The sequence below is a fragment of the Macaca fascicularis genome, chromosome 18 (assembly GCF_037993035.2).
Source record: "Macaca fascicularis isolate 582-1 chromosome 18, T2T-MFA8v1.1".
NCBI classification, from domain to species: domain Eukaryota; kingdom Metazoa; phylum Chordata; class Mammalia; order Primates; family Cercopithecidae; genus Macaca; species Macaca fascicularis.
The window spans coordinates 56,489,109-56,510,458 of record NC_088392.1 but is presented as its reverse complement, the minus strand read 5'-3'; the positions used below and the strand labels follow the sequence as shown (position 1 = coordinate 56,510,458).

The 21,350-nt window shown below is 34.5% G+C and overlaps 1 protein-coding gene across 1 annotated transcript in view; it reads right to left on the bottom strand.

Annotated features, from left to right (window-relative positions):
* CCDC178 (coiled-coil domain containing 178) overlaps positions 1–21,350 on the bottom strand; it is a 462,699-nt gene that overhangs the window by 359,328 nt on the left and 82,021 nt on the right. The window contains exons 8-9 of the mRNA XM_074022193.1: positions 14,701–14,783; positions 11,913–12,113 (exon numbers count right to left, since the gene is read on the bottom strand). Of these exons, the coding sequence (XP_073878294.1) occupies positions 11,913–12,113; positions 14,701–14,783 (284 nt within the window). The remainder of the gene's footprint in view (positions 1–11,912; positions 12,114–14,700; positions 14,784–21,350) is intronic.

Genomic DNA, 21,350 nt, shown 5'->3' with positions numbered 1-21,350 from the left:
TGAACTGGGTAAGGTCTGAAAGGGGAAAGTGACAGCGTGCTACCAAACAACACAAAAGTGAATTTGAATAAATGAATAAAAATTCTTTTTTCTGTATAAAAATATTTGAAATTTTAGGTACAGAAATTTCCTCATATTAATGTATAAATTTAATTAAATCCCAATGAACAGACAAGGACAATTTTAGAAAAATTACATTGAAAGATTTTCTCATTATATTAAGTTCTAGCATTAACTGGTTCTTGCATTCTTGGAATAAAACTAAGTGGGTTAGTTTATTTTCTTTTTAATCTTTTTAAAATAAATTTCTTGGTGGAATTTACTGATGTCTTTACTTGGGATTTTCTGCATTTATACTTGTAATTTTGGCCTGTATTTTTCTATATTTGTACTGTGATCATTTAATTTTGATTTATAATTTATGATAGCTTCTTATATCAGCTGTAGTTTCTTTTGATTTCTTTTCTCTAAGGTGTTGTGGAAGTTTGAAATTGTATATTAAGCCCCATGGCCCTATGTATATATTTATTTATTTTGTGAGGAAGGATTTTTAGTTACTGGGTCAAAATCATTCCTTTAATGATTATATGAATATTTTGGTTATCTATGTATTCAGCAACCTATTTTTCTCTGTAAATTTATTTACTTTGTCAAAGTTTCAACATTATTCAAAGAAATTCGTTCTTAATGTCATCATCACTATTAATCACTGCTACATCCCTATGTATTTTCACTCCTAATCTGAATCAGTTATACATTCTCACTGTGTTTTTCATTTATTGTGCCATTGGTTTTACATTATGCTCTTTCTAGTGAGCCAACTTCAGCTTTGCATCTCTTCTGCATTATATAATTTTATTATTTTTCCATTTTGTTATTGGGTTTCTCCTTTTTTCTTTGTATTTATTTTGCTTTTTGTCTAACTTCTAAATCCATATTCCTGGATAATTAATTAAGTCCCTCTTTTTGATGTAACAAAAGCTACTGATTTCTCTTTAATGACTTGGATTTTTCCCATATGTGTAATGATAATTTTAATGATTTTTAAATAAAATACTTCTAAATATTTTTTATTTTTTGATACGTGCAATGTTTGATAACATCTTTTTTTATGTTTTTTACCCTCACCAACTAGACAGCAAGACTTTTGTTCTAAAGAGTCAGACATTATCTTGTTAAATATTGCCATTATTACTTTCATGAGGATCTTCTATTAAATATTCATGATGCCCTCTCATTCTATATGCCTTGTTTTAAATATTTGACTTACATTTTTCTCTCCTTGTCTTGATGTGATACATTCCATGCAATTTCTTCAAATTTTACAGTTAACTATTACTTCTCTGAGTCTAATAAACAATTTAACCAATCATTAAATTAATTTTATATATTTTTCATTTCTCATAGTTTTTCATTTGTATATTTTGCTTTCTTTTTTTTTTTTTTTTTTTTTTCTGGAGACGGAGTCTCGCTCTGTCGCCCAGGCTGGAGTGCAGTGGCCGGATCTTGGCTCACTGCAAGCTCCGTCTCCCGGGTTCACGCCATTCTCCTGCCTCAGCCTCCCAAGTAGCTGGGACTACAGGCGCCCGCCACTTCGCCCAGCTAGTTTTTTGTATTTTTTAGTAGAGACGGGGTTTCACTGTGTTAGCCAGGATGGTCTCGATCTCCTGACCTCGTGATCCGCCCGTCTCGGCCTCCCAAAGTGCTGGGATTACAGGCTTGAGCCACCGCGCCCGGCCTATTTTGCTTTCTTTAAAAAAGTTTCTTGTCCTTGCTTTTTAAACCTTTTTATTTCTTGAAATGTATCAAACAGTTATTTTATAATATCAGATATAATCCTATATCTGACACATTTTGAGTAAAATTATGTGGTCTGCATCTACTGATTCACACCCATTGAACCTGGATCTTTGTGTGTTTTATGATTTTTAACATTGAGCTGCTTCTTTTCTTGGAACTTTATCTGAGATAAATTTTTAGTGCCTGGGTTGAAGTTTTAGTCTTGCAGAGCAAATTTGCCTTTTATCCCGTCAGTTGCCTGACTTTACTACTAACCTACAGAACATTTAAATGACATTCTCCACTGAACAGTTTTTAAGCACACAGACAGCAGGCAGTGGGGGGGTCACAAATCTATTGGAGATTAGTACATTACAAATGCTTAGGAAGCATTGTTTTCCTCCATTGTATAAGAGAAACAAACAAGTTTCTTGGCTGCTCAAGCTGAGCTGCAGGTTTATTCATGGTTCAGTCATAGGCTGAGGATTAGACCTTTGGATTCTCATTTTTATGTCCTGATCTCTGATTAGACTTGTCACTCTGGGTGAGACTTAAGCTTTATTTCCAGTATCCTGTACCTTACACATACATCAAAATGGCAACTCAAGGACATCAGGGTTTCAAGGATTCCCCCAGGGCTAAATCTAACACTGATGTCTATTTATTTCCAGAAATTTCCATTCCAAACTTAAATGTTGGCCATGCTACATTTCTTATGTTCTTGACAACTTGTTAGTGTATTTTAAATTTGAAAAATTAAACTACATGAGCAAATCTGACAATTGAAATAATAACTTTGATATGATTGGTTTATTTTCTGAATTAATAGTTAAAATGAACACCCTATTCTCAACAAGTCAATGAATAACTAGACAGAAAATTCTTGAGAGAAAACACTTGAACAGCACTATCAACCAAATTGACCTGATATTTATAGATAGTCTATATATATATAGACTATATATACCCAACAACAGCAGAGTATATATAAATTTGAACTAAACAGAACATTCTCCCAGATAAAATTTTAGGAAATTTATAAACTATAAATAATTTAAATATGAATGAAACATTTAAAAATGTTTCTATGGCCTTATAATATAGTTTGAAGTCGGGTAATATGATGCCTCCAGATTTGTTCTTTTTGCTTAGTCTTGCTTTGGCTATGCAGACTATTTTTTGGTTCCATATGAATTTTAGGATTGCTTTTTTCTAGTTCCGTGAAGAATGGTGATGGCAGTTTGATGAGAATTGCATTGAATTTGTATGTTGCTTTTGGCCATATGGTCATTTTCACAATATTCATTCTACCAATCCATGAGCATGGGAAGTGTTTCCATTTGTTTGTGTAGTCTAAGGTTTCTTTCAGCAGTGTTATGTGGTTTTCCTTGTAGAGGTCTTTCACATCATTAGGAATATTCCTAAGCCTTTTTTTTTTTTTTTCCAGCTATCGTGAAAGGGGTTGAGTTCCTAATTTCTCAGTTCGGACACTGTTGGTGTACAGGAAAGCTACTGATTTGTGTACATTAAGTTTTGTACACAAATTATCCTGAAACTCTGCTGAATTAATTTACCAGTTCTAGGAGCTTTTTGGATGAGTCTTTAAGGTTTTCTACGTATACACTCATGTCATCAGCAAACAGTGGCAGTTTGACTTTCTCTTTACCCATTTGTATGCCCTTTATTTCTTTCTCTTATCTGATTGCTCTGGCTAGGACTTCCAGTACTATGTTGAATAAAAGTGGTGAGAGTGGAAATCCTTGTCTTGCTCCAGTTCTCAGGAAGAATGCTTTCAACTTTTCTCTGTTCAGCATAACGTCAAAACAGCATGGTATTGGTATAAAAATAGGCATGTAGACCAATGGAACAGAATAGAGAACCCAAATAAGCCAAATACAGCCAACTGATCTTCAACAAAGCAAACAACATAAAGTGAGGAAAGGACACCCTGTTCAACAAATGGTGCTAGGATAATTGGCAAGCCACATGTAGAAGAATGAAACTAGATCCTCATCTCTCACCTTATACAAAAGTCAACTCAAAATGAATCAAAGACTTAGATCTAATACTTGAAACCATAAAGATTCTAGAAGATAGCACTGGAAAAACCCTTGTAGACAATGGCTTAGGCAAAGACTTCATGACCAAGAACCCAAAAGCAAATGCAACCAAAACAAAGATGAATAGATAGGACTTAAACTAAAAAAGCTTCTGCTCAGCAAAAGAAATAATCAGCAGAGTTAACAGACAACCTACAGAGTGGGAGAAAATTTTCACAAACTATACATCCAACAAAGGACTGATATCCAAAATCTACAAAGAACTCAAACAAATCAGCCAGAAAAAAAAAAACAAATAACCCCATCAAAGAATGGGCTAAGGATATGAGTAGACAATTCGCAAAAGAAGATATACAAATAGCCAACAAACATATAGAAAAATGTTCAACATCACTAATTATCAGGGAAATGCAAATCAAAACCACAATGTGATACCACATCACTCCTGCAAGTATGGCCATAATCAAAAACTGAAAAACATTATAGATGTTGGCATGGATGCAGTGAAAAGGCACCACTTTTACACTGTTGGTGAGAATGTAAACTAGTTCAGCTACTATGGAAAACAGTGTGGAGACTGTTTTAAAAACTAAAAGTAGATCTCCCATTTGACCCAGCAATCCCATTACTAGGTATCTACCCAGAGGAAAAGAAGTATATGAAAAAGATACTTGCAAATGCATGTTTATAGCAACAAAACTTGCAATGCAAAAATATGGAACCAGTCCAAATGCCCATTAATCACTTAGTGAATAAAGAAAATGTGGTATATATACCTTGGAATACTACTCAGCCACACAAAGGAATAAAATAATGGCATTCACAGCAACCTGGGTGGAATTGGAGACTATTATTCTAAGTGAAGTAACCCAGGAATAGAAAACCAAACATCATATGTTCTCACTCATAAGTGGGAGCTAAGATATGACGACTCAAAGGCATAAGAATGATACATTGGACTTTGGGGACTTGGAACAAGTTTCTGGGGTGGCAAGGGGTAAAAGACTACACATTGGGTACAGTGTACATTGCTCGGGTGATAAATGCACTGAAATCTCAGAAATCACCACTAAAGAACTTATTGATGTAACCAAACACCACCTGTTCCCCCAAAGCCTAATAAAATAAATAAATAAATAAATTTCCTAGCACAATATAATTAAATTAGCCGTAACAGAAATTTTTATGAAAATTTCAAAATAAATGTAAATTAACCAGCAACTTCTAAATAAATAATAGATTCCATAAGAAATCTCAGGGAAATTTTAAAAGATATTCTAAAGTAAATAATAATGAACTCACAGCATATGAACATTTATAAAATACAACTAATGACATTCTGAGAAGAAAATTTAGAGCATTTAACTGATAATTCTAGAAAATAAAAAAGGCATCAAGTAAATAATCAAAGCTTCTAATTTATTAAAAGAGAAATATAGCAGGTTTAAATTATTCCCAAAGCAAATAAGATATGGGCAATCAGAGGAAAAAATTCAATGGTATAAAAGCTGAAACATAGTAATCAATAAAGGAAGCAAAAGTGGACTTTTTAAAAAGATCAACAAAATTGAGAAATCTTTTGCTGGAATGACCATGATATAAAGACGCAAGGCACAAATTACCAAAATTAGGAATGAAAAAGATACCATCACTACTACTATTACAGAAATTAATTATAAGAGAATTTCATGAAAAACATTTAGGCGAGCAAACTAGATAACTATAGTGAAATGGACAAATGCTTCAGAAGATATAAATTACTGAAAATGACTCAAGAAGCAACAGAATATGGAAGAGACCTTGAAATGTTTTGGCTGTGTCCCCACACAAATCTCAACTTGAATTGTATCTCCCAGAATTCCCATGTGCTGTGGAAGGGACTCAGGGGAAGTAACTGATTCGGGGGGTGGGGGTCTTTCCCATGCTCTTCTTGTGATAGTGAATAAGTCTCATGAGATCTGATGGGTTTATCAGGGGTTTCTGTTATTGCTTCTTCCTCATTTTTCTCTTACCACTGCCATGTAAGAAGTGCCTTTCATCTCTGGCCATAATTTTGAGGCCTCCTCAGCCATGTGGGACTGTAACTCCATTAAACCTCTTTTTCTTCCCAGTCTTGGGTATGTCTTCATCAGCAGCATGAAAACGGACTACTACAGTAAATTGGTACCAGGAGTGGGGTGTTGCTGAAAAGATAGCCAAAAATGTGGAAGCGACCTTGGAACTGGGTAACAGGCAGAGGCTGGAACAGTTTGGAGGGCTCAGAAGAAGATAGGAAAATGTGGGAAAGTTTGGAACCTCCTAGAGACTTGTTGAATGGCTTTGACAAAAATGCTGATAGTGATATTAACAATAAGGACCAGAATGAGGTGGTCTCAGACAGAGCTAAGAAACTTGTTGGAAACTTGAGCAAAGGTGACTCTTGTTATGTTTTAGCAAAGAGACTGGTGGCATTTTGCCCCTGCCCTAGAGATGTATGGAACTTTGAACTTGAGAGAAATGATGTAGGATATCTGGTGGAAGAAATTTCTAAGCAGCGAAGCATTCAAGAGGTGACTTGGGTGCTTTTAAAAGCATTCCATTTTAAAAGGGAAACAGCACAAAAGTTCAGAAAATTTGCAGCCCGACAATTCAGTAGAAAAGAAAAACCCATTTTTTGAGAAATTCAAGCTGGCTGCAGAAATTTGCATAAGTAGCAAGAAGCCTAATGTTAATCCCCAAGACCACAGGGAAAATGTCTCCAGCCATGTCAGAGACCTTCATGGCAGACCCTCCCATCACAAGCCTGGAGGCCCAAGAAGAAAAAGTGGTTTCGTGGACCAGGCCCAGGGTCCCCATGCTGTGTGAAGACTAGGGAGTTGGTGCCCTATGTCACAGCCACTCCAGCCATGGCTGAAAGGGGCCAACATAGAGCTCAGGTTGTGGTTTCAGAGGGTGGAAGCCCCAAGCCTTGGCAGCTTCCACATGGTGTTGAGCCTGCGAGTGCACAGAAGTCAAGAAATGAGGTTTGAGAACCTCCACCTAGATTTCAGATGTATGGAAATGCCTGGATATCCAGGCAAAAGTTTGCTGCAAGGGTGGGGCCCTCACATAGAACCTCTGCTAGGGCAATGAGGAAGAGAAATGTGGGGTTGGAGCCCCCAGTAGAGTCCCTATTGGGGCACTGCCCAGTGGCGCTGTGAGAAGAGGGTCACCATCCTCCAGAGCCCAGAATGGTAGATCCACCCACAGCTTGCACATGTGCCTGGGAAAGCCACAGACACTTAATGCCAGCCCATGAAAGCAGTCATGAGGGAGGCCATACCCTGCAAAGCCACAGGGGTAGAGCTGCCTAAGACCATGGGAACCCACCTTTTGCATCAGTGTGACCTGAATGTGAGACCTAGAGACAAAGGAGATCATTTTGGAGCCTTAAAATTTGGCTGCCCCATTGGATTTTGCACTTGCATGGGCCCTGAAACCCCTCTGTTTTGGCCAATCTCTCACATTTGGAACAACCATATTTACCCAATACCTGTACCTTCATTGTACCTAGGAAGTAACTAGCTTGCTTTTGATTTTACAAGCTCATAGGCAGAAGGGACTTGCCTTGTCTTAGATGAGACTTTGAACTGTGGACTGTTGGGTTAATGCTGAAATGAATTAAGACTTTGGGGGGCTGTTGGGAAGGCATGATTGGTTTTGAAATATGGGGACATGAGATTTGGAGGGGCCAGGAGTGGAATGATATGGTTTGGCTGTGTCTCCACTCAAACCTCAACTTGAATTGTATCTCCCAGAATTCTGACATGTTGTGGGAGGGACCAAGGGGAGGTAACTGAATCATAGGGTCCAGTCTTTCTCATTTATTCTCATGTTAGTGAATAAGTCTCACGAGATCTGATGGGCTTATCAGGGGTTTTTCCACTTTTACTTCTTCCTGATTTTTCTCTTGCCACCACCATGTAAGAAGTGCCTTTAGCCTCCTGCTGTGATTCTGAGGCCTCCCCAGCCATGTGAAACTGTTAAGTCCAATTAAACCTCTTTTTCTTCCCAGTCTCAGGTATATCTTTATCAGCAGTGTGAAAACAAACTAATACAGACCTAAAACTAGGAAATAAATTTATTTACCTATTAAAAATTTACTGACAACTTTGGGCTTAAACAGTTTGGCAAGGATTAAAAAAAACTCAGAAAATGACCCTGGGGAGAAAAATAATGACTTCAAGGAAATAAAAAACTCTAACTTGAAACTTAAGAAGGTTTAGAGATCACAATTCAGCTAAGAAATGAGTATGAAAACTGATCTAGAACCAGTGAAACTCCTAGGATTCTAGTAGAGACAAAAGTAATCCAAGGCTTATTGGATTTCTACAGAATATAATTAACAATTGAAGATGAGATTACTATGAAATATGTTGAAATCATAGAATAAACTCAATATCAGGAGCATTTATATTTATAGAAACAAGATATGATAGATTTGTTGTTCACTACCCTCTCCCTTGGGATAGAGATAACTTCTTATCATACAGATTCTTGGTTTGGATGTGATACTTATTTTGGCTATGTCCCCACCCAATCCCAACTTGAATTGTATCTCCAAATGGATGTGAGAAGTGAAGGTATGCCAGCTCCAAGCTGACATTTTGAGCAGCATACTATGTTTCTATTCACCCATTTTGTATTCTTGCAATTTGCCACATGAAAACCTTACTCCTGGGAAGGTGCTAGCAAAGTGGATGACAGACACATGAAGCTGTCCTGAACCCAACATACAGCCTTGAGCCAAGGCCATTGGATATACGGCCTGAAGAAGAGCTTCCCTAGCCAACTCACAGAGCCATCAGCAAATAAGAAGATGCTTATTGTTGCAAGCCACTGAGTTCCAAGGTGGTTGTTACAAAGCATGATTGTAGTAATAACTGAATAATTAACAAGACAAAACAATTCAAAACGAAATGGAAGATTTAACATTCCATTAATTACTGAGACCATCTTCCATAGCAGACGCATTCTGGTGAGCATTTATATGGGACATAATGATCTTTGTAATCTATCCTTTCCAAAGGTCATCTCTTACCTTCCCAGACTTCTTTTTAGCAGTCTTACATTCATTTATTTTCAAATTCCCCGACACTCTGCTTTCCCTTTTGCCACTTCCCATATGTTTCTTGAGCCATTTCTCCTTCTTCAAAGAGTACTTAAAATTCTGCCCACTGGGGTGATTAGCTTTCACCCTTCCCATCAAGTGACTGGAATGCAGTAATTCTCCAAATTATGTCTACATACTATTCAAATTCATTCAGAAACCAGGGCTCTGTTTTTTTTTTTTTTTTTCCTCTTTCATCAGATTGTCATAGGAAAGTACTCATGGAGCCATAGTGTAGATTATGGGAAATACAGGGAATATATAGAAGCAGGTACAATGGGAATACCCGAGGAGCCTGAGTCACAAGTTTAGTTGTGTCTTCAGATAATGTTTGGGTACAACATAATATAAGCACACTTTTATTTTGCAAAGGAACACTGCTATGCATATCCAACTTTATAATTTGTAGGATCATATACTACCAAATTCATGATGGTAAGCTTATTTCTAGTTATCTTTTTTGATAGGGAAAACAAAAAGCATTTGCTAGATAACTGGCTACATGTTGGATGGCAAGGGCTGTCATTTTCAGGAGAGGCATGCAGTCAGCTTAAAGTGACCAGATGGAGAGCGGGGCTGTCAGTGCTATAAATACCCCTGCCTCACCCATCTCCATTATCTCCCCATGGTCTCTTGCCACTGATTCTCATTGGTTGAACCCAACAGGAAGATAGAATGCAAACAATATCTTGGATGCAGTCCACTATGAATCAGCCTCCTGGGTCACAAAACAAAAGATATAAGTGGGATTGGGGAGTTGGGAGGAAAGATAAATCTGTAGGACTGACCAGAAAATATCTAGAAAGAAGTGAGTTTCCTTAATTTTATTTTTGAAAAGTATCTAAATTTATAACAAATATAATACTTAAGTTTGTTAAGGAGATTAAAATTTTTCCTGTCTTACAAGCTATATACTTTTGAGAATCTAAAGACTATAAAAATATGACTTTATACTTTGTAAACAAATTCATAAAATTTAGAGATTATATTCTACATAAATAATATAAAGGCAGAAGATTCCTGAGAACACATTACCTGTAAGGAATATGTTTCAAAGAGACAGCTATTAACTTTAAAAAATACATAACCATAATGAATTTAAATTTCATTGCATATAGTGGCTACTTACATAAAATAGAGCAGATGAACATAAATCTGTTTTCTAAGTAGATCTTTTATTGATTATCTTTTATTGATTAAAAGAACCCAACAATAAGTTGTCACCCATGACAAATATTTATTCCATAGTTCAAAACACATTTATTAAGTAACTATAATGTGCACACATGTATCTCAACTTAAATTTATTTCAAGAACTCCTAAAGTAGAACTGCTAGAACTACAATATCTAAGTACTATTACAAAGGGTATATGAGATTATATATAAATTTATCAGCAAACAATTCAATAAAACCTTCCCTCCGTATTTTTTCTACTACTACTAACAAGGAAGAACCTCCCAAACAATTAGGAAAATTGTGGATGACTCCTGTCAATGTGAATAGAGTCTGTCAAGAATCTACGGGGATCCAGAATTTCCCAGGGTGTCTTTTCTGACACTGTGGTAGCCTCATTGCCTCTAAAGCGCGTACACACACACACACACACACACATATTTATAAATTATATAAATCTACTGTATTAGTGGAACATACACAGTATAAATTCTATTCAAAAAGAAAATTTAAAAAATGATAAAATTTACAAATATAAATAAAAGTTCTAATCTTTTCTTGCAACTCTCTGGAATTCATATACCCTACTTTGGTAACTACAGCCTTAGAAGACATAAAATTATAACAAAGGTCTAAATATGAGTACACTATGACCTATAATTTGAATTAATGGCTGTTGGTCTGGGTAATAATTAATAATGTCCTTTTTTTCTCTCAAAGATTTCTTGGTTTAAATGATAGATCATATATGGGCACCCTAATATTAATAAAAATCTCTTACAAAACATGTGCATCCTGAATTAAAATTTTTATCCTATGAGAGAGTAAAAATCTTCCAGCTTCAGGCAGAGTCAGGGAGTCAGGCATATTTTCATAGGCACAGGGTTTGTAGAACAACAACAACAAAAAAATCCAATACCTTTAGATTCTTTAATCCTTCACCATAGTTCCCTCACTCTGTGAGCTAAAAGAATTTCCCTCTTAAACCTCTGTTACCTGTATGACTCCTGGAAACATTTTAGGTTTTGTTACCTGCTAGAAGTTCCCAAAGCAAATTTACTATTAAATTCTCAAAAGCATATGCATTTAGTGCTTAAAATATGACTTAAAACTCTTTCAATTTTCCTAGACTTAAAAATGTGGCTAATGACACCAACTGGCAATCACTTTAAATTCCTAAAGTTCTAGAAATTCAAATAGTGTAGTCATTATAGGATAGATGCCAAATATTTGCATGTTCTGTAGGTACCATAAATGCCATTGGATTTCTAACACACCAAAAGGACATCAGGTCCAAGTTTGCCGAGTGCAGTCTCACAGTTTGCATCTGTGAACCCACCATTATCTTCAATAACATCTTTCAAAAGTGCTGGTTTATATGCAAAATAATACAGTCACTCTAAACAGGTGATATTTATTTATTTTTTGAGACAGGATCTCACTCTGTCACCCAAGGCTCACTGCAGCCTCAATCTCCTGGGCTCAATCAATCTTCCCACCTCAGACTCCCAAGTTGCTGAGACTACAGGTGAGTCCCACCATACCTGGCTAATTTTTGTATTTTTGTAGAGACAGGGTTTCACTATGTTTCTTAGGCTGGTCTCGAATTCCTGGGCTTAAGTGATCTGCCCGCCCCAGCCTCCCAAAGTGTGTGGGATTACAGGTGTGAGCCTTGGCACTAGGACAATTTTTTTTTAAATACACAGACCTGTAATTAATTATCTGTACCTCCAACAGAGTAAGAAGTAATATAAAAATCCCGATTATTACCTTTCTGCACAGCCAATGGGAGTTCTTGAAGTTTCCAGACTGACCAAGAGTCAATTTTCAAGTTAATCATGTTCTTTCTTGATCTTTGTCGTTTTAAAGCTGCTTCAGCTTCTGCCCGGTCAGTTTCTAGACTTTTAATGAGATGAACGGCCTCTGAGAGCAATGTTTCCATTTCCTGCTTTAACTCTGGACACTTTTCATCTTAAACAGATATATATGTTCATATTTGTTAATAAATCAGTCAATAAGCTGGATGATGGGAACATGGGTCTTAGTTGTATTATTATTTTTAATATATATTTAATAAGAGAATGTTAGAAAAATGAATTCGCTTTTTAAAGACAGTTTTATTATAATACAAACATAAGATTGATTATAAACTTTGAAGACCTATTTTTAATAATCATTTTATAAAATAATTACAATAGCTAAATCTCAACCAACATAAGCTATACTATACAGCTTTATTTTAAAATTACGTGTGTGTTTCCTCCTATTCTATAAGAAAACATACCATAAAGATTACATCAGGTAAATACTGAATAATGATAGATGGTTCCTAGAAACAAGTCATATTCTTCAGTCTCATCCAGTAAGAACTTCTCTACTTAGCTTTGCCAGGAATTCATTGGAATTTTGAAACTATATTTAATTAGTTGTAATACTAAATTAACCCTGAATTAACTCCTTTAATGAGAAATATTTGTGATTCCTGTTTCACAGTTCTGGAATGATGTGGCTTAACGTTAACAAAATTAGTACCATGGGTACTCATTCGACCATTTATGAAAGAAATATGTGCAGAGCCTATTATATTCCAGGGGACAAGCACATGGTCTTCGCAGGAGATAAGGAAGGTAAAGAAGACAGATAGGAGTCCTATCCTTGTAGGATTTATGCTTATAAACACTGACTTTTGCCAAAATATTATATAAACACATAAATACAAAGTGTTAAAGAGACAAGGCCCCCAAAGAACTGAGGCTAGAGGAAAAATAGCTAACCTGCATCAAGAAGAAAGAAAACTAACACATTTCTTTTTTGTGTTGCTTTTGGACAATAAAGACAATGATTTTCTGGTAGATGGAAGTATTAAATAATGGTTAGAAGTGCAAGCTCAGCAGTCACACAGTTGCTATTTTTTAACCCATTGGACTTCTCAAAGAAATCCAGCATGCTGCTTCAGAAGCATTCTTATAAAACCGGTTTCCCTATTTTTAATGCATAAAAATGATTTTCTCTACATTGGTCCTTTATTTGCTGTCTTTGAATCTATTGTTTTCTTTTGTCAAATTCTACCACATCTTGGATACTTTAAATCATTAATAGTCTTTTTAAAATGAAAACATATTCACTCATCATTGTGTTCTCCAGCCAATTTATGATTCATTCTATAATCAATTACAATAACAAGATTTCAGTCTGGAATATATAAATAAATTAATATCACTTATAATTAAAATACTTCTGATTGAATGTATACGTGTTTTAGCAAAGGTGTTCATTATGTTTCTAGGAGCTGTCTTTTATACTATTTCAATAATATATTCTTAAACAAATGCTGTATAGGTAACTCGGGATGCCTCAAATTCATTGTATTTAACATCTCATTTTTTTTTTCTTGAGTGCCATCTCAGTTTTGCAGTTTCATATTACTGTTCTAAGCAACTACCTGCAATTTTTTAGCATAAGCCCTTAATTACAACAAATCTTCCTCATCCTGCTATTGTTGTATGTTTTAGACCTCAAAGGTACATATTGATAATAAATATAATTGTAGCTAATGGAACTGTAGTTGTGATTGTTAATATATCTATTTTTTCTCTCAGCATTTGTTGTGTGAAAACTTGGTAAGTAATGATTAAGGTCCTCATCTTCACTGTAGGCACAAATAATGAAAAATAAAACAGTAAAAACAAACCTTTGCTATGAATGAAAACTTTGAAAAACAAAATATTCTTGTTTTTAAAAAGTCCTGAGTTTATTAGTCTTCAATCAAGGATTTAGCAATTTTTTGCTAAAAAATTTTAGCGAAATTTTTTAATGCATTTCTTTTTTGTGTTGTTTTTGGACAATAAAGACAATGATTTTCTGCTAGATGGGAGTATGAAATAATGGTTACAAGTGCACGTTCAGCAGTCACACAGTCGCTATTTTTTAACCCATTGGAAGAGGAGGTGCGACATAAAATCTCAGTAATAGATTTAAATACACTAAAGTAGTGTTAACACAAATTTTACCCCAGTATATAAAATATTATGTATTTTATAAATTGTGACAAGAATATTTATCACAACTTAAATACATACTAGAGCTGCAATTTTCAATACGGTAGTCATCACCCACACGTAACCATTTACATTTATATGTGACTTAATTCACATTAAACTTAAAAATTAAGTTCCTCAGTCTCACTAGCCACATTTCAAGGGTTCAACAGCTGTACGTGGCTAGTAGCTGCTCCATTGAACAGTATAGACATAGAACATTGATTATCACAGAAAGTTCTATTGGGCAACACTAAACTACAAATAGCATCTTGAGAAGTGGACAGCCATCATTAAATACTCAGCACCTAAACAAGTATTTGGTGTATAATATTCACTAATAAATACTTGTTGAATGAATGCTTAATCAAACAATACAGAGGACTATTTTGTCTATTAAACATTCATAATAATTATAAAACTCTTAAACATGATTATTGTGACAATTAGAAATATATTAAATAAAGTCAATGAGCTTTTAAATATAATTACAGTTATTCAAGTAGGAGGAACAACTTTACCTCTCTTTTCTTCTGGTTTGACCTCTTTCACTGGTGTAGCTACACTCCAATCTTCTTTCAGTTCTTTTGTGGAAATTCTGCTCCTATATAATGGGAAAGAAACAAGCAGTAAAGGAGCGAAGTTCTTAAAGTTAGTAAAACAAATCTTAGGTTATGCTCTTCAATTGAATTTTAAATATTTGTGGTGAAACTTACTATATAATATAATATTACTAGATAGGAGACTAATATAGCAAAATTCTAATAAGTAATGGGATTTACACTTAATGGTAAATAAAAACTTAAAATTAGTTACAAATGACCCAAAATGTCTTGAGAACACATTAAAGCTACATTTTTTAAAAAAGAAATTGGTCTTTCCTAGACAGTGTTTCTATAAGACAAAGGGTATTCTGTGAGAATAATTTGGATGAGCTATTTCTGTAATTTCAGTTCAGTAGTTTCTGGGGAATCAATGTAAATTACAATGAGTAAAAATATCATTTCAGATAATAAACTTTTAGAAAAATACCTACATTAAAATGTTATTTCCTTCCTAGCAGCTACACTGTTGGAAAATAGAAATATAGAACATTCATTATCATAGAAAGTTCTACTGGACAACACTAAACTGTAGTGTCTTGAGAGGTGACTATAAATTAAAATGTTATTTCCTTTCTAACTAAAATTCTATATGTTGAATAATAAACCATTTCTCCATATTTCTCTGGTCTGATTTTAGAATCCTAAACTAGCCTTCATTATACATTTTTAGAAGTGTTTTTTCTCTGATCAAAGTTACAAGAAAATTGGTATCAACAACAAAGCAGAGAATTTCTTTTTGAAATTTTCATTACATTATTTTTTATTAAAGAAGTATTCTAAATTAAGAAAACTATATACATACCAAAAAATCATAAAAATAATGTAATCCATATTTATTTATTCTTCAGAGATCACATAGAGTAGTCTAATGTTATTTCAATTCTTATAAAATTAGAGTCACAATTATACATTCTGCTTTAGTTAATTGAAATTATTTTCAGTGTATTTTACTACCATTTTATATTTCTAATAGCTACAAATTATTTTTCTTGTCATTGTTCCATAACTTATTTAGCTAAGTCTGTCTATTCCAAGGTCAGAGAAATATTCTTTATATTTTCTTCCTTTAGTTTTCATATTTATTTCAGAATATTTTTGTTGAAAAGTGTATTTTTTCTCATCTGTTTTCTTTTAAAAAATTGAAAAATAACTGTCCAGCATTAACTATTAAAAGTACTTTCCTTGCTGGCTTTTAACACCATTTACATTATATAGTAACTTATTATAATAATTAGATCATTTTGTGTATCTTATAAAGTTCAGTTAATTCTTGGACCTGTAAAATTCTATGCTAATTTTTCTATTTTTTTATTGAGCCAAATTCCCATAATATTAAACATCTGAAAGTGGAAACTTTAGTGGCATTTAATACATTCACAATATTGTACAACTATCATCCCATCTCATTCCAATATATTTTCATCACTTCAAAAGAACATACCCTACTTATTAAGCAGTCTTTTCCCTTTCTTCAATGCACTTTTCCATAGCAATGACTAATCTGCTCTCTTTGTGGATGAACTTTTATGAATATTTCATAGAAATAGAATCATATAAGGGACCTTTTGTGACTTTTTAAACTTAGCATAATAGTTTCAAGATTTCTCCATGTTGCAGTATGTAGAATTTTATTTATTTTAATGGTAGAATAATATTCCATTGTGTATACACAACACATTTGGTTATCTATTAATCCACTGATGGATTTGGGGATTGTGTCCACCTTTTGGCTACTGTGAATACAGACGTTCTGCACATTTGTATATGAATTTTTGTTTGAACATGTTTTGAATACTTTTGGATATGTATCTTGGAGTCAAATTGCTAAGTGATAGCTAATTCTAGGTTTCACTTTCTGAGGAGCCAACAAACTGTTTCTTGGTGTCTAAACTATTTTATATTCACACCAGCCATATGCAAGAGTTCTAATGTTGAAGAAAAGTGGAAAGAGTGGGCATCCTTGTTTTGCTCCTGTTCTTAACATGAAAACTTTCAGTCTTCACCATGGGTATAATATAAACTAAAGGTTTCTCATAAATATCCTTTATTGTGTTTAATACATTCCCTTACAATGTAGTTTTATGAAAGGTGTGGGCTTGTGTCACATTTAACTAATTTTTGTATGCTAAACTACTCTTGCATTTCTAGGATAAATCTCACTGATCATGATGTATAATTTTTTTTTTTTTTTTTTTTTGAGACAAAGTCTCACTCTGTCACCCAGGTTGGAGTGCCGTGGTGCGATCTTGGCTCACTGCAACCTCTGCCTCCCAGGTTCAAGTGATTTTTGTGCTTCAGCCTCCTGAGTAGCTAGGATTACAGGCGCCCACCATCACGCCTGGCTAATTTTTGTATTTTTAGTAGAGACCAGGTTTCACCATATTGACTAGGCTGGTCTCAAACTCCTGACCTCAGGTGATCCACCCGCCTCGGCCTCCCAAAGTGCTGGGTTTACAGGTGTCAGCCACCGCGTCTGGGTGTATAATTATATTAATGCGTTGCTGGACTCAGGTTGATAGTATTTTGTTGAGGATTTTGTCATTTTTTTGTTTCTTTGTTTTGTTTTGTTGTCCAGGCTGAAGTACAGTGGCATAATCACAGTTCACTGTAAACTTGATCTCCTGGGCTCAAGCACTCCTCCAAACTCAGCCTCTGGAGTAGCTAAGACTACGGGCATGTGCCACCACACCTGGCTAATTTTTTTGTTGTTGTTGTTTGTTTGTTTGTAGAGATGGGTTTTGACGATGTTGCCTAGGCTTGTCTCCAACTTCTGGGCTCAAGTGATCCTCTGCCTTGGCCTCCCAAAGTACTTGGATTACAGGTGTGAGCTACTGTGCCTGGCCTGTCATGTATATTCATGTATATTCTATAGTTTGCTTGTGATGTCTTTGTCTGGTTTCACTATCAGGTTATTGCTGGGATCATAAGATGACTTAGAAATTATTCCCTTCGATTTTTTGGAAGAGTTTGAGAAGGACTGATATTAATTCTTCTTTCAATGTTTAGTAGAATTTACCAGTGAAGCCATGTGGTCCTGAGATTTTTTTTTGTTGGGGAAGTTTTTGGTTATTGATTCAATCACATTATTTGTCATAGGTCTGTTCAGGTTTTCTACCTCTTCCTGAGACAGTTTTAGTAGTTTACGTGTTTTTAGGAATTAGTCTCTTTCATCTTCGATAGTTTGTTGATACACATTTGTTCCTAGTATCCTCTTATAATCCTCTTTATTTCTGCAGAATCTGTTGTAGTGTCTCAAATTTTGTATTATTTAATTTGTAATTGAGTCTTCTTTTTATTTTTGGTTTAGCTAAAGGTTTGTGAATTTCATTGTTCTTTTCAAAGAAACAACTTTTGTTTTTATTGATTCTGTGTACTGCTTTTCTAGTCTCTATTTCATTTATTTCTACTTTAACCTTTATTTCCTTCCTTTTGCTAACTTTGGGTTTAGCATACTCCTCCTCTTCTACTTCCTTAAGGTATAAAGTTAGGTTACTGGATTTGAGATCCCCTTTTTAAATGTAAGCATTTATAGCTCTAAATTTCCCTCTGTGTACTACTTTTGCTGCATTTTGTAAGTTTAACTACATTGTGTTTTCATTTTCACTCACCTCAAGGTGTTTTCTAATTTCCCCTGTGATTACTGCTTTGACTTACTGGTTTGTAAAACATCATTTGTTTAATTTCCACATATATATGAAATTTCCAGGTTTCCATTTGTTATTGATTTCCAGTTTCATTCTATTGGGTCAGAAAAAATGCCATGTATAATTTTGATCTTTTTAGTTTCATTTAAATTTGTTTTGTGGTGTAATACATGATCTATGCTGAAGAATGGTCCATGTGCACATGAGAAGAATGTGTTTTCTGCTGTTGTTAAGTGGAGTATTCTGTATAAACTGGTTAGGTCTAGTTGGTTCATGTTATTCAAGTCTATTTATTTACTGATCTTCTGTTCAGTTATTTTATCCATTATTGGAAGTGGGAGCATTAAATTCTCAAAATCCCGTGGTAGAACAGTCTATTATTCCCTTCACTTCCGTTAGTTTATATGTCTGTTTTGAGGTTATATTGTTAGGTGTGTTATATTTATAGTTTATATATCTTCTTGGTAGAATGACACTTTTATCAATGAATCAAGTCTTTTGTCTTCTGTAACAGGCTTTGATTTAAAGCCTATTTTGTGTGACATTGGTATAGTCACTCCAGCTCTCTTTTACTTACTATTTGCATGGAATATGGTTTTTCATCCTTCTGCTTGTAAACTACTTATGCTTTTGTATCTCAGGTGAGACTCTTACAGACAGAATATAGTTGGATTATCTATTTTTATCCATTCTACCATGTTCTACCTTTCAATTGGAGAGTTTAATTCATTTACATATAAATTAATTACTGATAAGGGCTTATTTTTGCCATTTTGCTATTCATTTTCTATATTATTTATTTCTGAACTCCTCCATAACTGCCTTCTTTGTAACTAGTTGATTTTTTTCTATATATTGTTTAGTTTGCCTGTCTTTGTTTTCCTGTATTTTTTAAAGTAGAATCTTAAGTGTTTATCCTGAGGATTACAATTAATACCTTAACTCTATAAAACCTGAATTAAAATCAATGTAGCTTCACTAGTATACCTATCTAGTTATATATAAAGAACTCTGTTCCTTTACATCTCTGCCCTTTCTCTTATGGTATCAGTTTCACCAATTACATAGTTATCCATTTTGTGTTCATTAGCAGAAATTTATTATTATGAATTTTATCCATTTGACCTTATAATCACATAGGGAAACAAATCAGAATTACAAAACAAAAATACACTTATACTGGATTTAACACTTACCTTTGAAGTTAACTTTATTATTGTTTATTATTTTATCATATGGCTTCCAGTTACTCTCTAGTGTCCTTTCATTTCAGCCTGAAAGACTACTTATAGGATTCTTATAGAACTGGACTGCTAGTGATACACCCCTTTGGTTTATCTGAGAATGCCTTCATTTCTCTTTTCTTTTTGAAGGATATTCTTGCTGGATTCAGAATTCTTCATTGGCAGTTTCTTTTTTTCCTTCTGGCATTTACATGTGTCACCCCACTGCATTCTGACTTCCACAATTCCTAATGAAAAATTCACTGTTAATCTTACTGAGGGTCCCTGGTACATGAAAAGTTGCTTCTCTTGTGCTGTTTTCAAGATTCTCTTTGTCCCAGGCATTTGACACGTTAACTAAAATGTATATTGGTGTGGATCTGTTTGACTTGATTTTATTTGGAGTTCACTGAGTTTGATGGATGCATAGATTTAAGTCTTTATCAAATTGAGGAGTTTCTTAGCCAGTGTTTCTTCAAATATTTTTTCATTCTCTATCCCTTTCTTCTCACACTTTTTGACTGCTATTATGCTTGATGGTATCCCTTAGGCTTATTAGGCACTTTTCATTTTTCTTTATTCTCTTGTCTTTCTTCTTTCTTAGACTAGATAATCTCTATTAACCTATCATCAAGTTCACTGATTATTCTGACTGGTCAAAGCTGCTACTGAACCCTTCTAGTGAAGTTTTTAATTTCAGTTAGTTTATTTTTTGCCTCTAGAATTTTTTTTTTTTTTTTTTTTTTTTTTCAGACAGAGTCTCACCTGTCGCCCAGGTTGGAGTGCAGTGGCACGATCTTGGCTCGCTGCAACCTCCGCCTTCTGGGTTCAAGTGATCCTCCTGCCTCAGCCTCCTGAGTAGCTGGGACTACAGGTGCATGCCACCATGCCAAGCTAATTTTTGTATTTTTTTTTTTAGTAAAGATGGGGTTTCACCATATTGGCCGGGCTGGTCTTGAACCCCTGACATGATCTACCCACCTCAGCCTCCCAAAGTGTTGGGATTACAGGCATAAGCCACTGCGCCCTGCCTAGAATTTCCATTTGGTTAATTTTTATAATTTATCTTGAGATTTTACATTTGTTGAAACATCACTTTTCTGCTTTAGTTATTTGTTCAGGGTTTCCTTTATCTCTTTGAAGATAATTTAAGCCAATTGATTTATCTTTGTCCAGTCAAATTTTGGGTTCCTTTGAGAACAGTTTATGTGAATTTATCCTTTTTCACTGTGAATGAGCCAAACTTTCTTTTCTTTGCATTCTTCATATCTACTTTTTGAAAACTGGACATTTTGAATATTTTAATGTGAAATAAAAACCATATTACACCATTGGATTTGCTATTTCTGCCTGTAGTGGGTTATTGTTTGTTTAGTGACTTTCAGGAACACTCTCATAATGGCTGTATTATTTGTCATGTGTAATCATTGAAATCTGTTTCCTTAGCTTACTGGTGAGCTAGTGTTTTGTGTGAGTTCTCTTAAATGGCTGGAAACAAAAGAAAGAAAAAAGAAAAACAATACTTTCCAATCTTAGCAGATTTGGTCTGCCTTAGGGTAATCCTTCCAGGCTTGCCTAGGCTGTTTACAACACTGACTCTGCCTTCAATTCCTGCCTATGCAGATCTTAAAGGTCAGCCAGAAGTAAGATTAGGATCTTCTCAGTATTTTTTGAACATTCTTCCAGCCCTCTGTGCTCT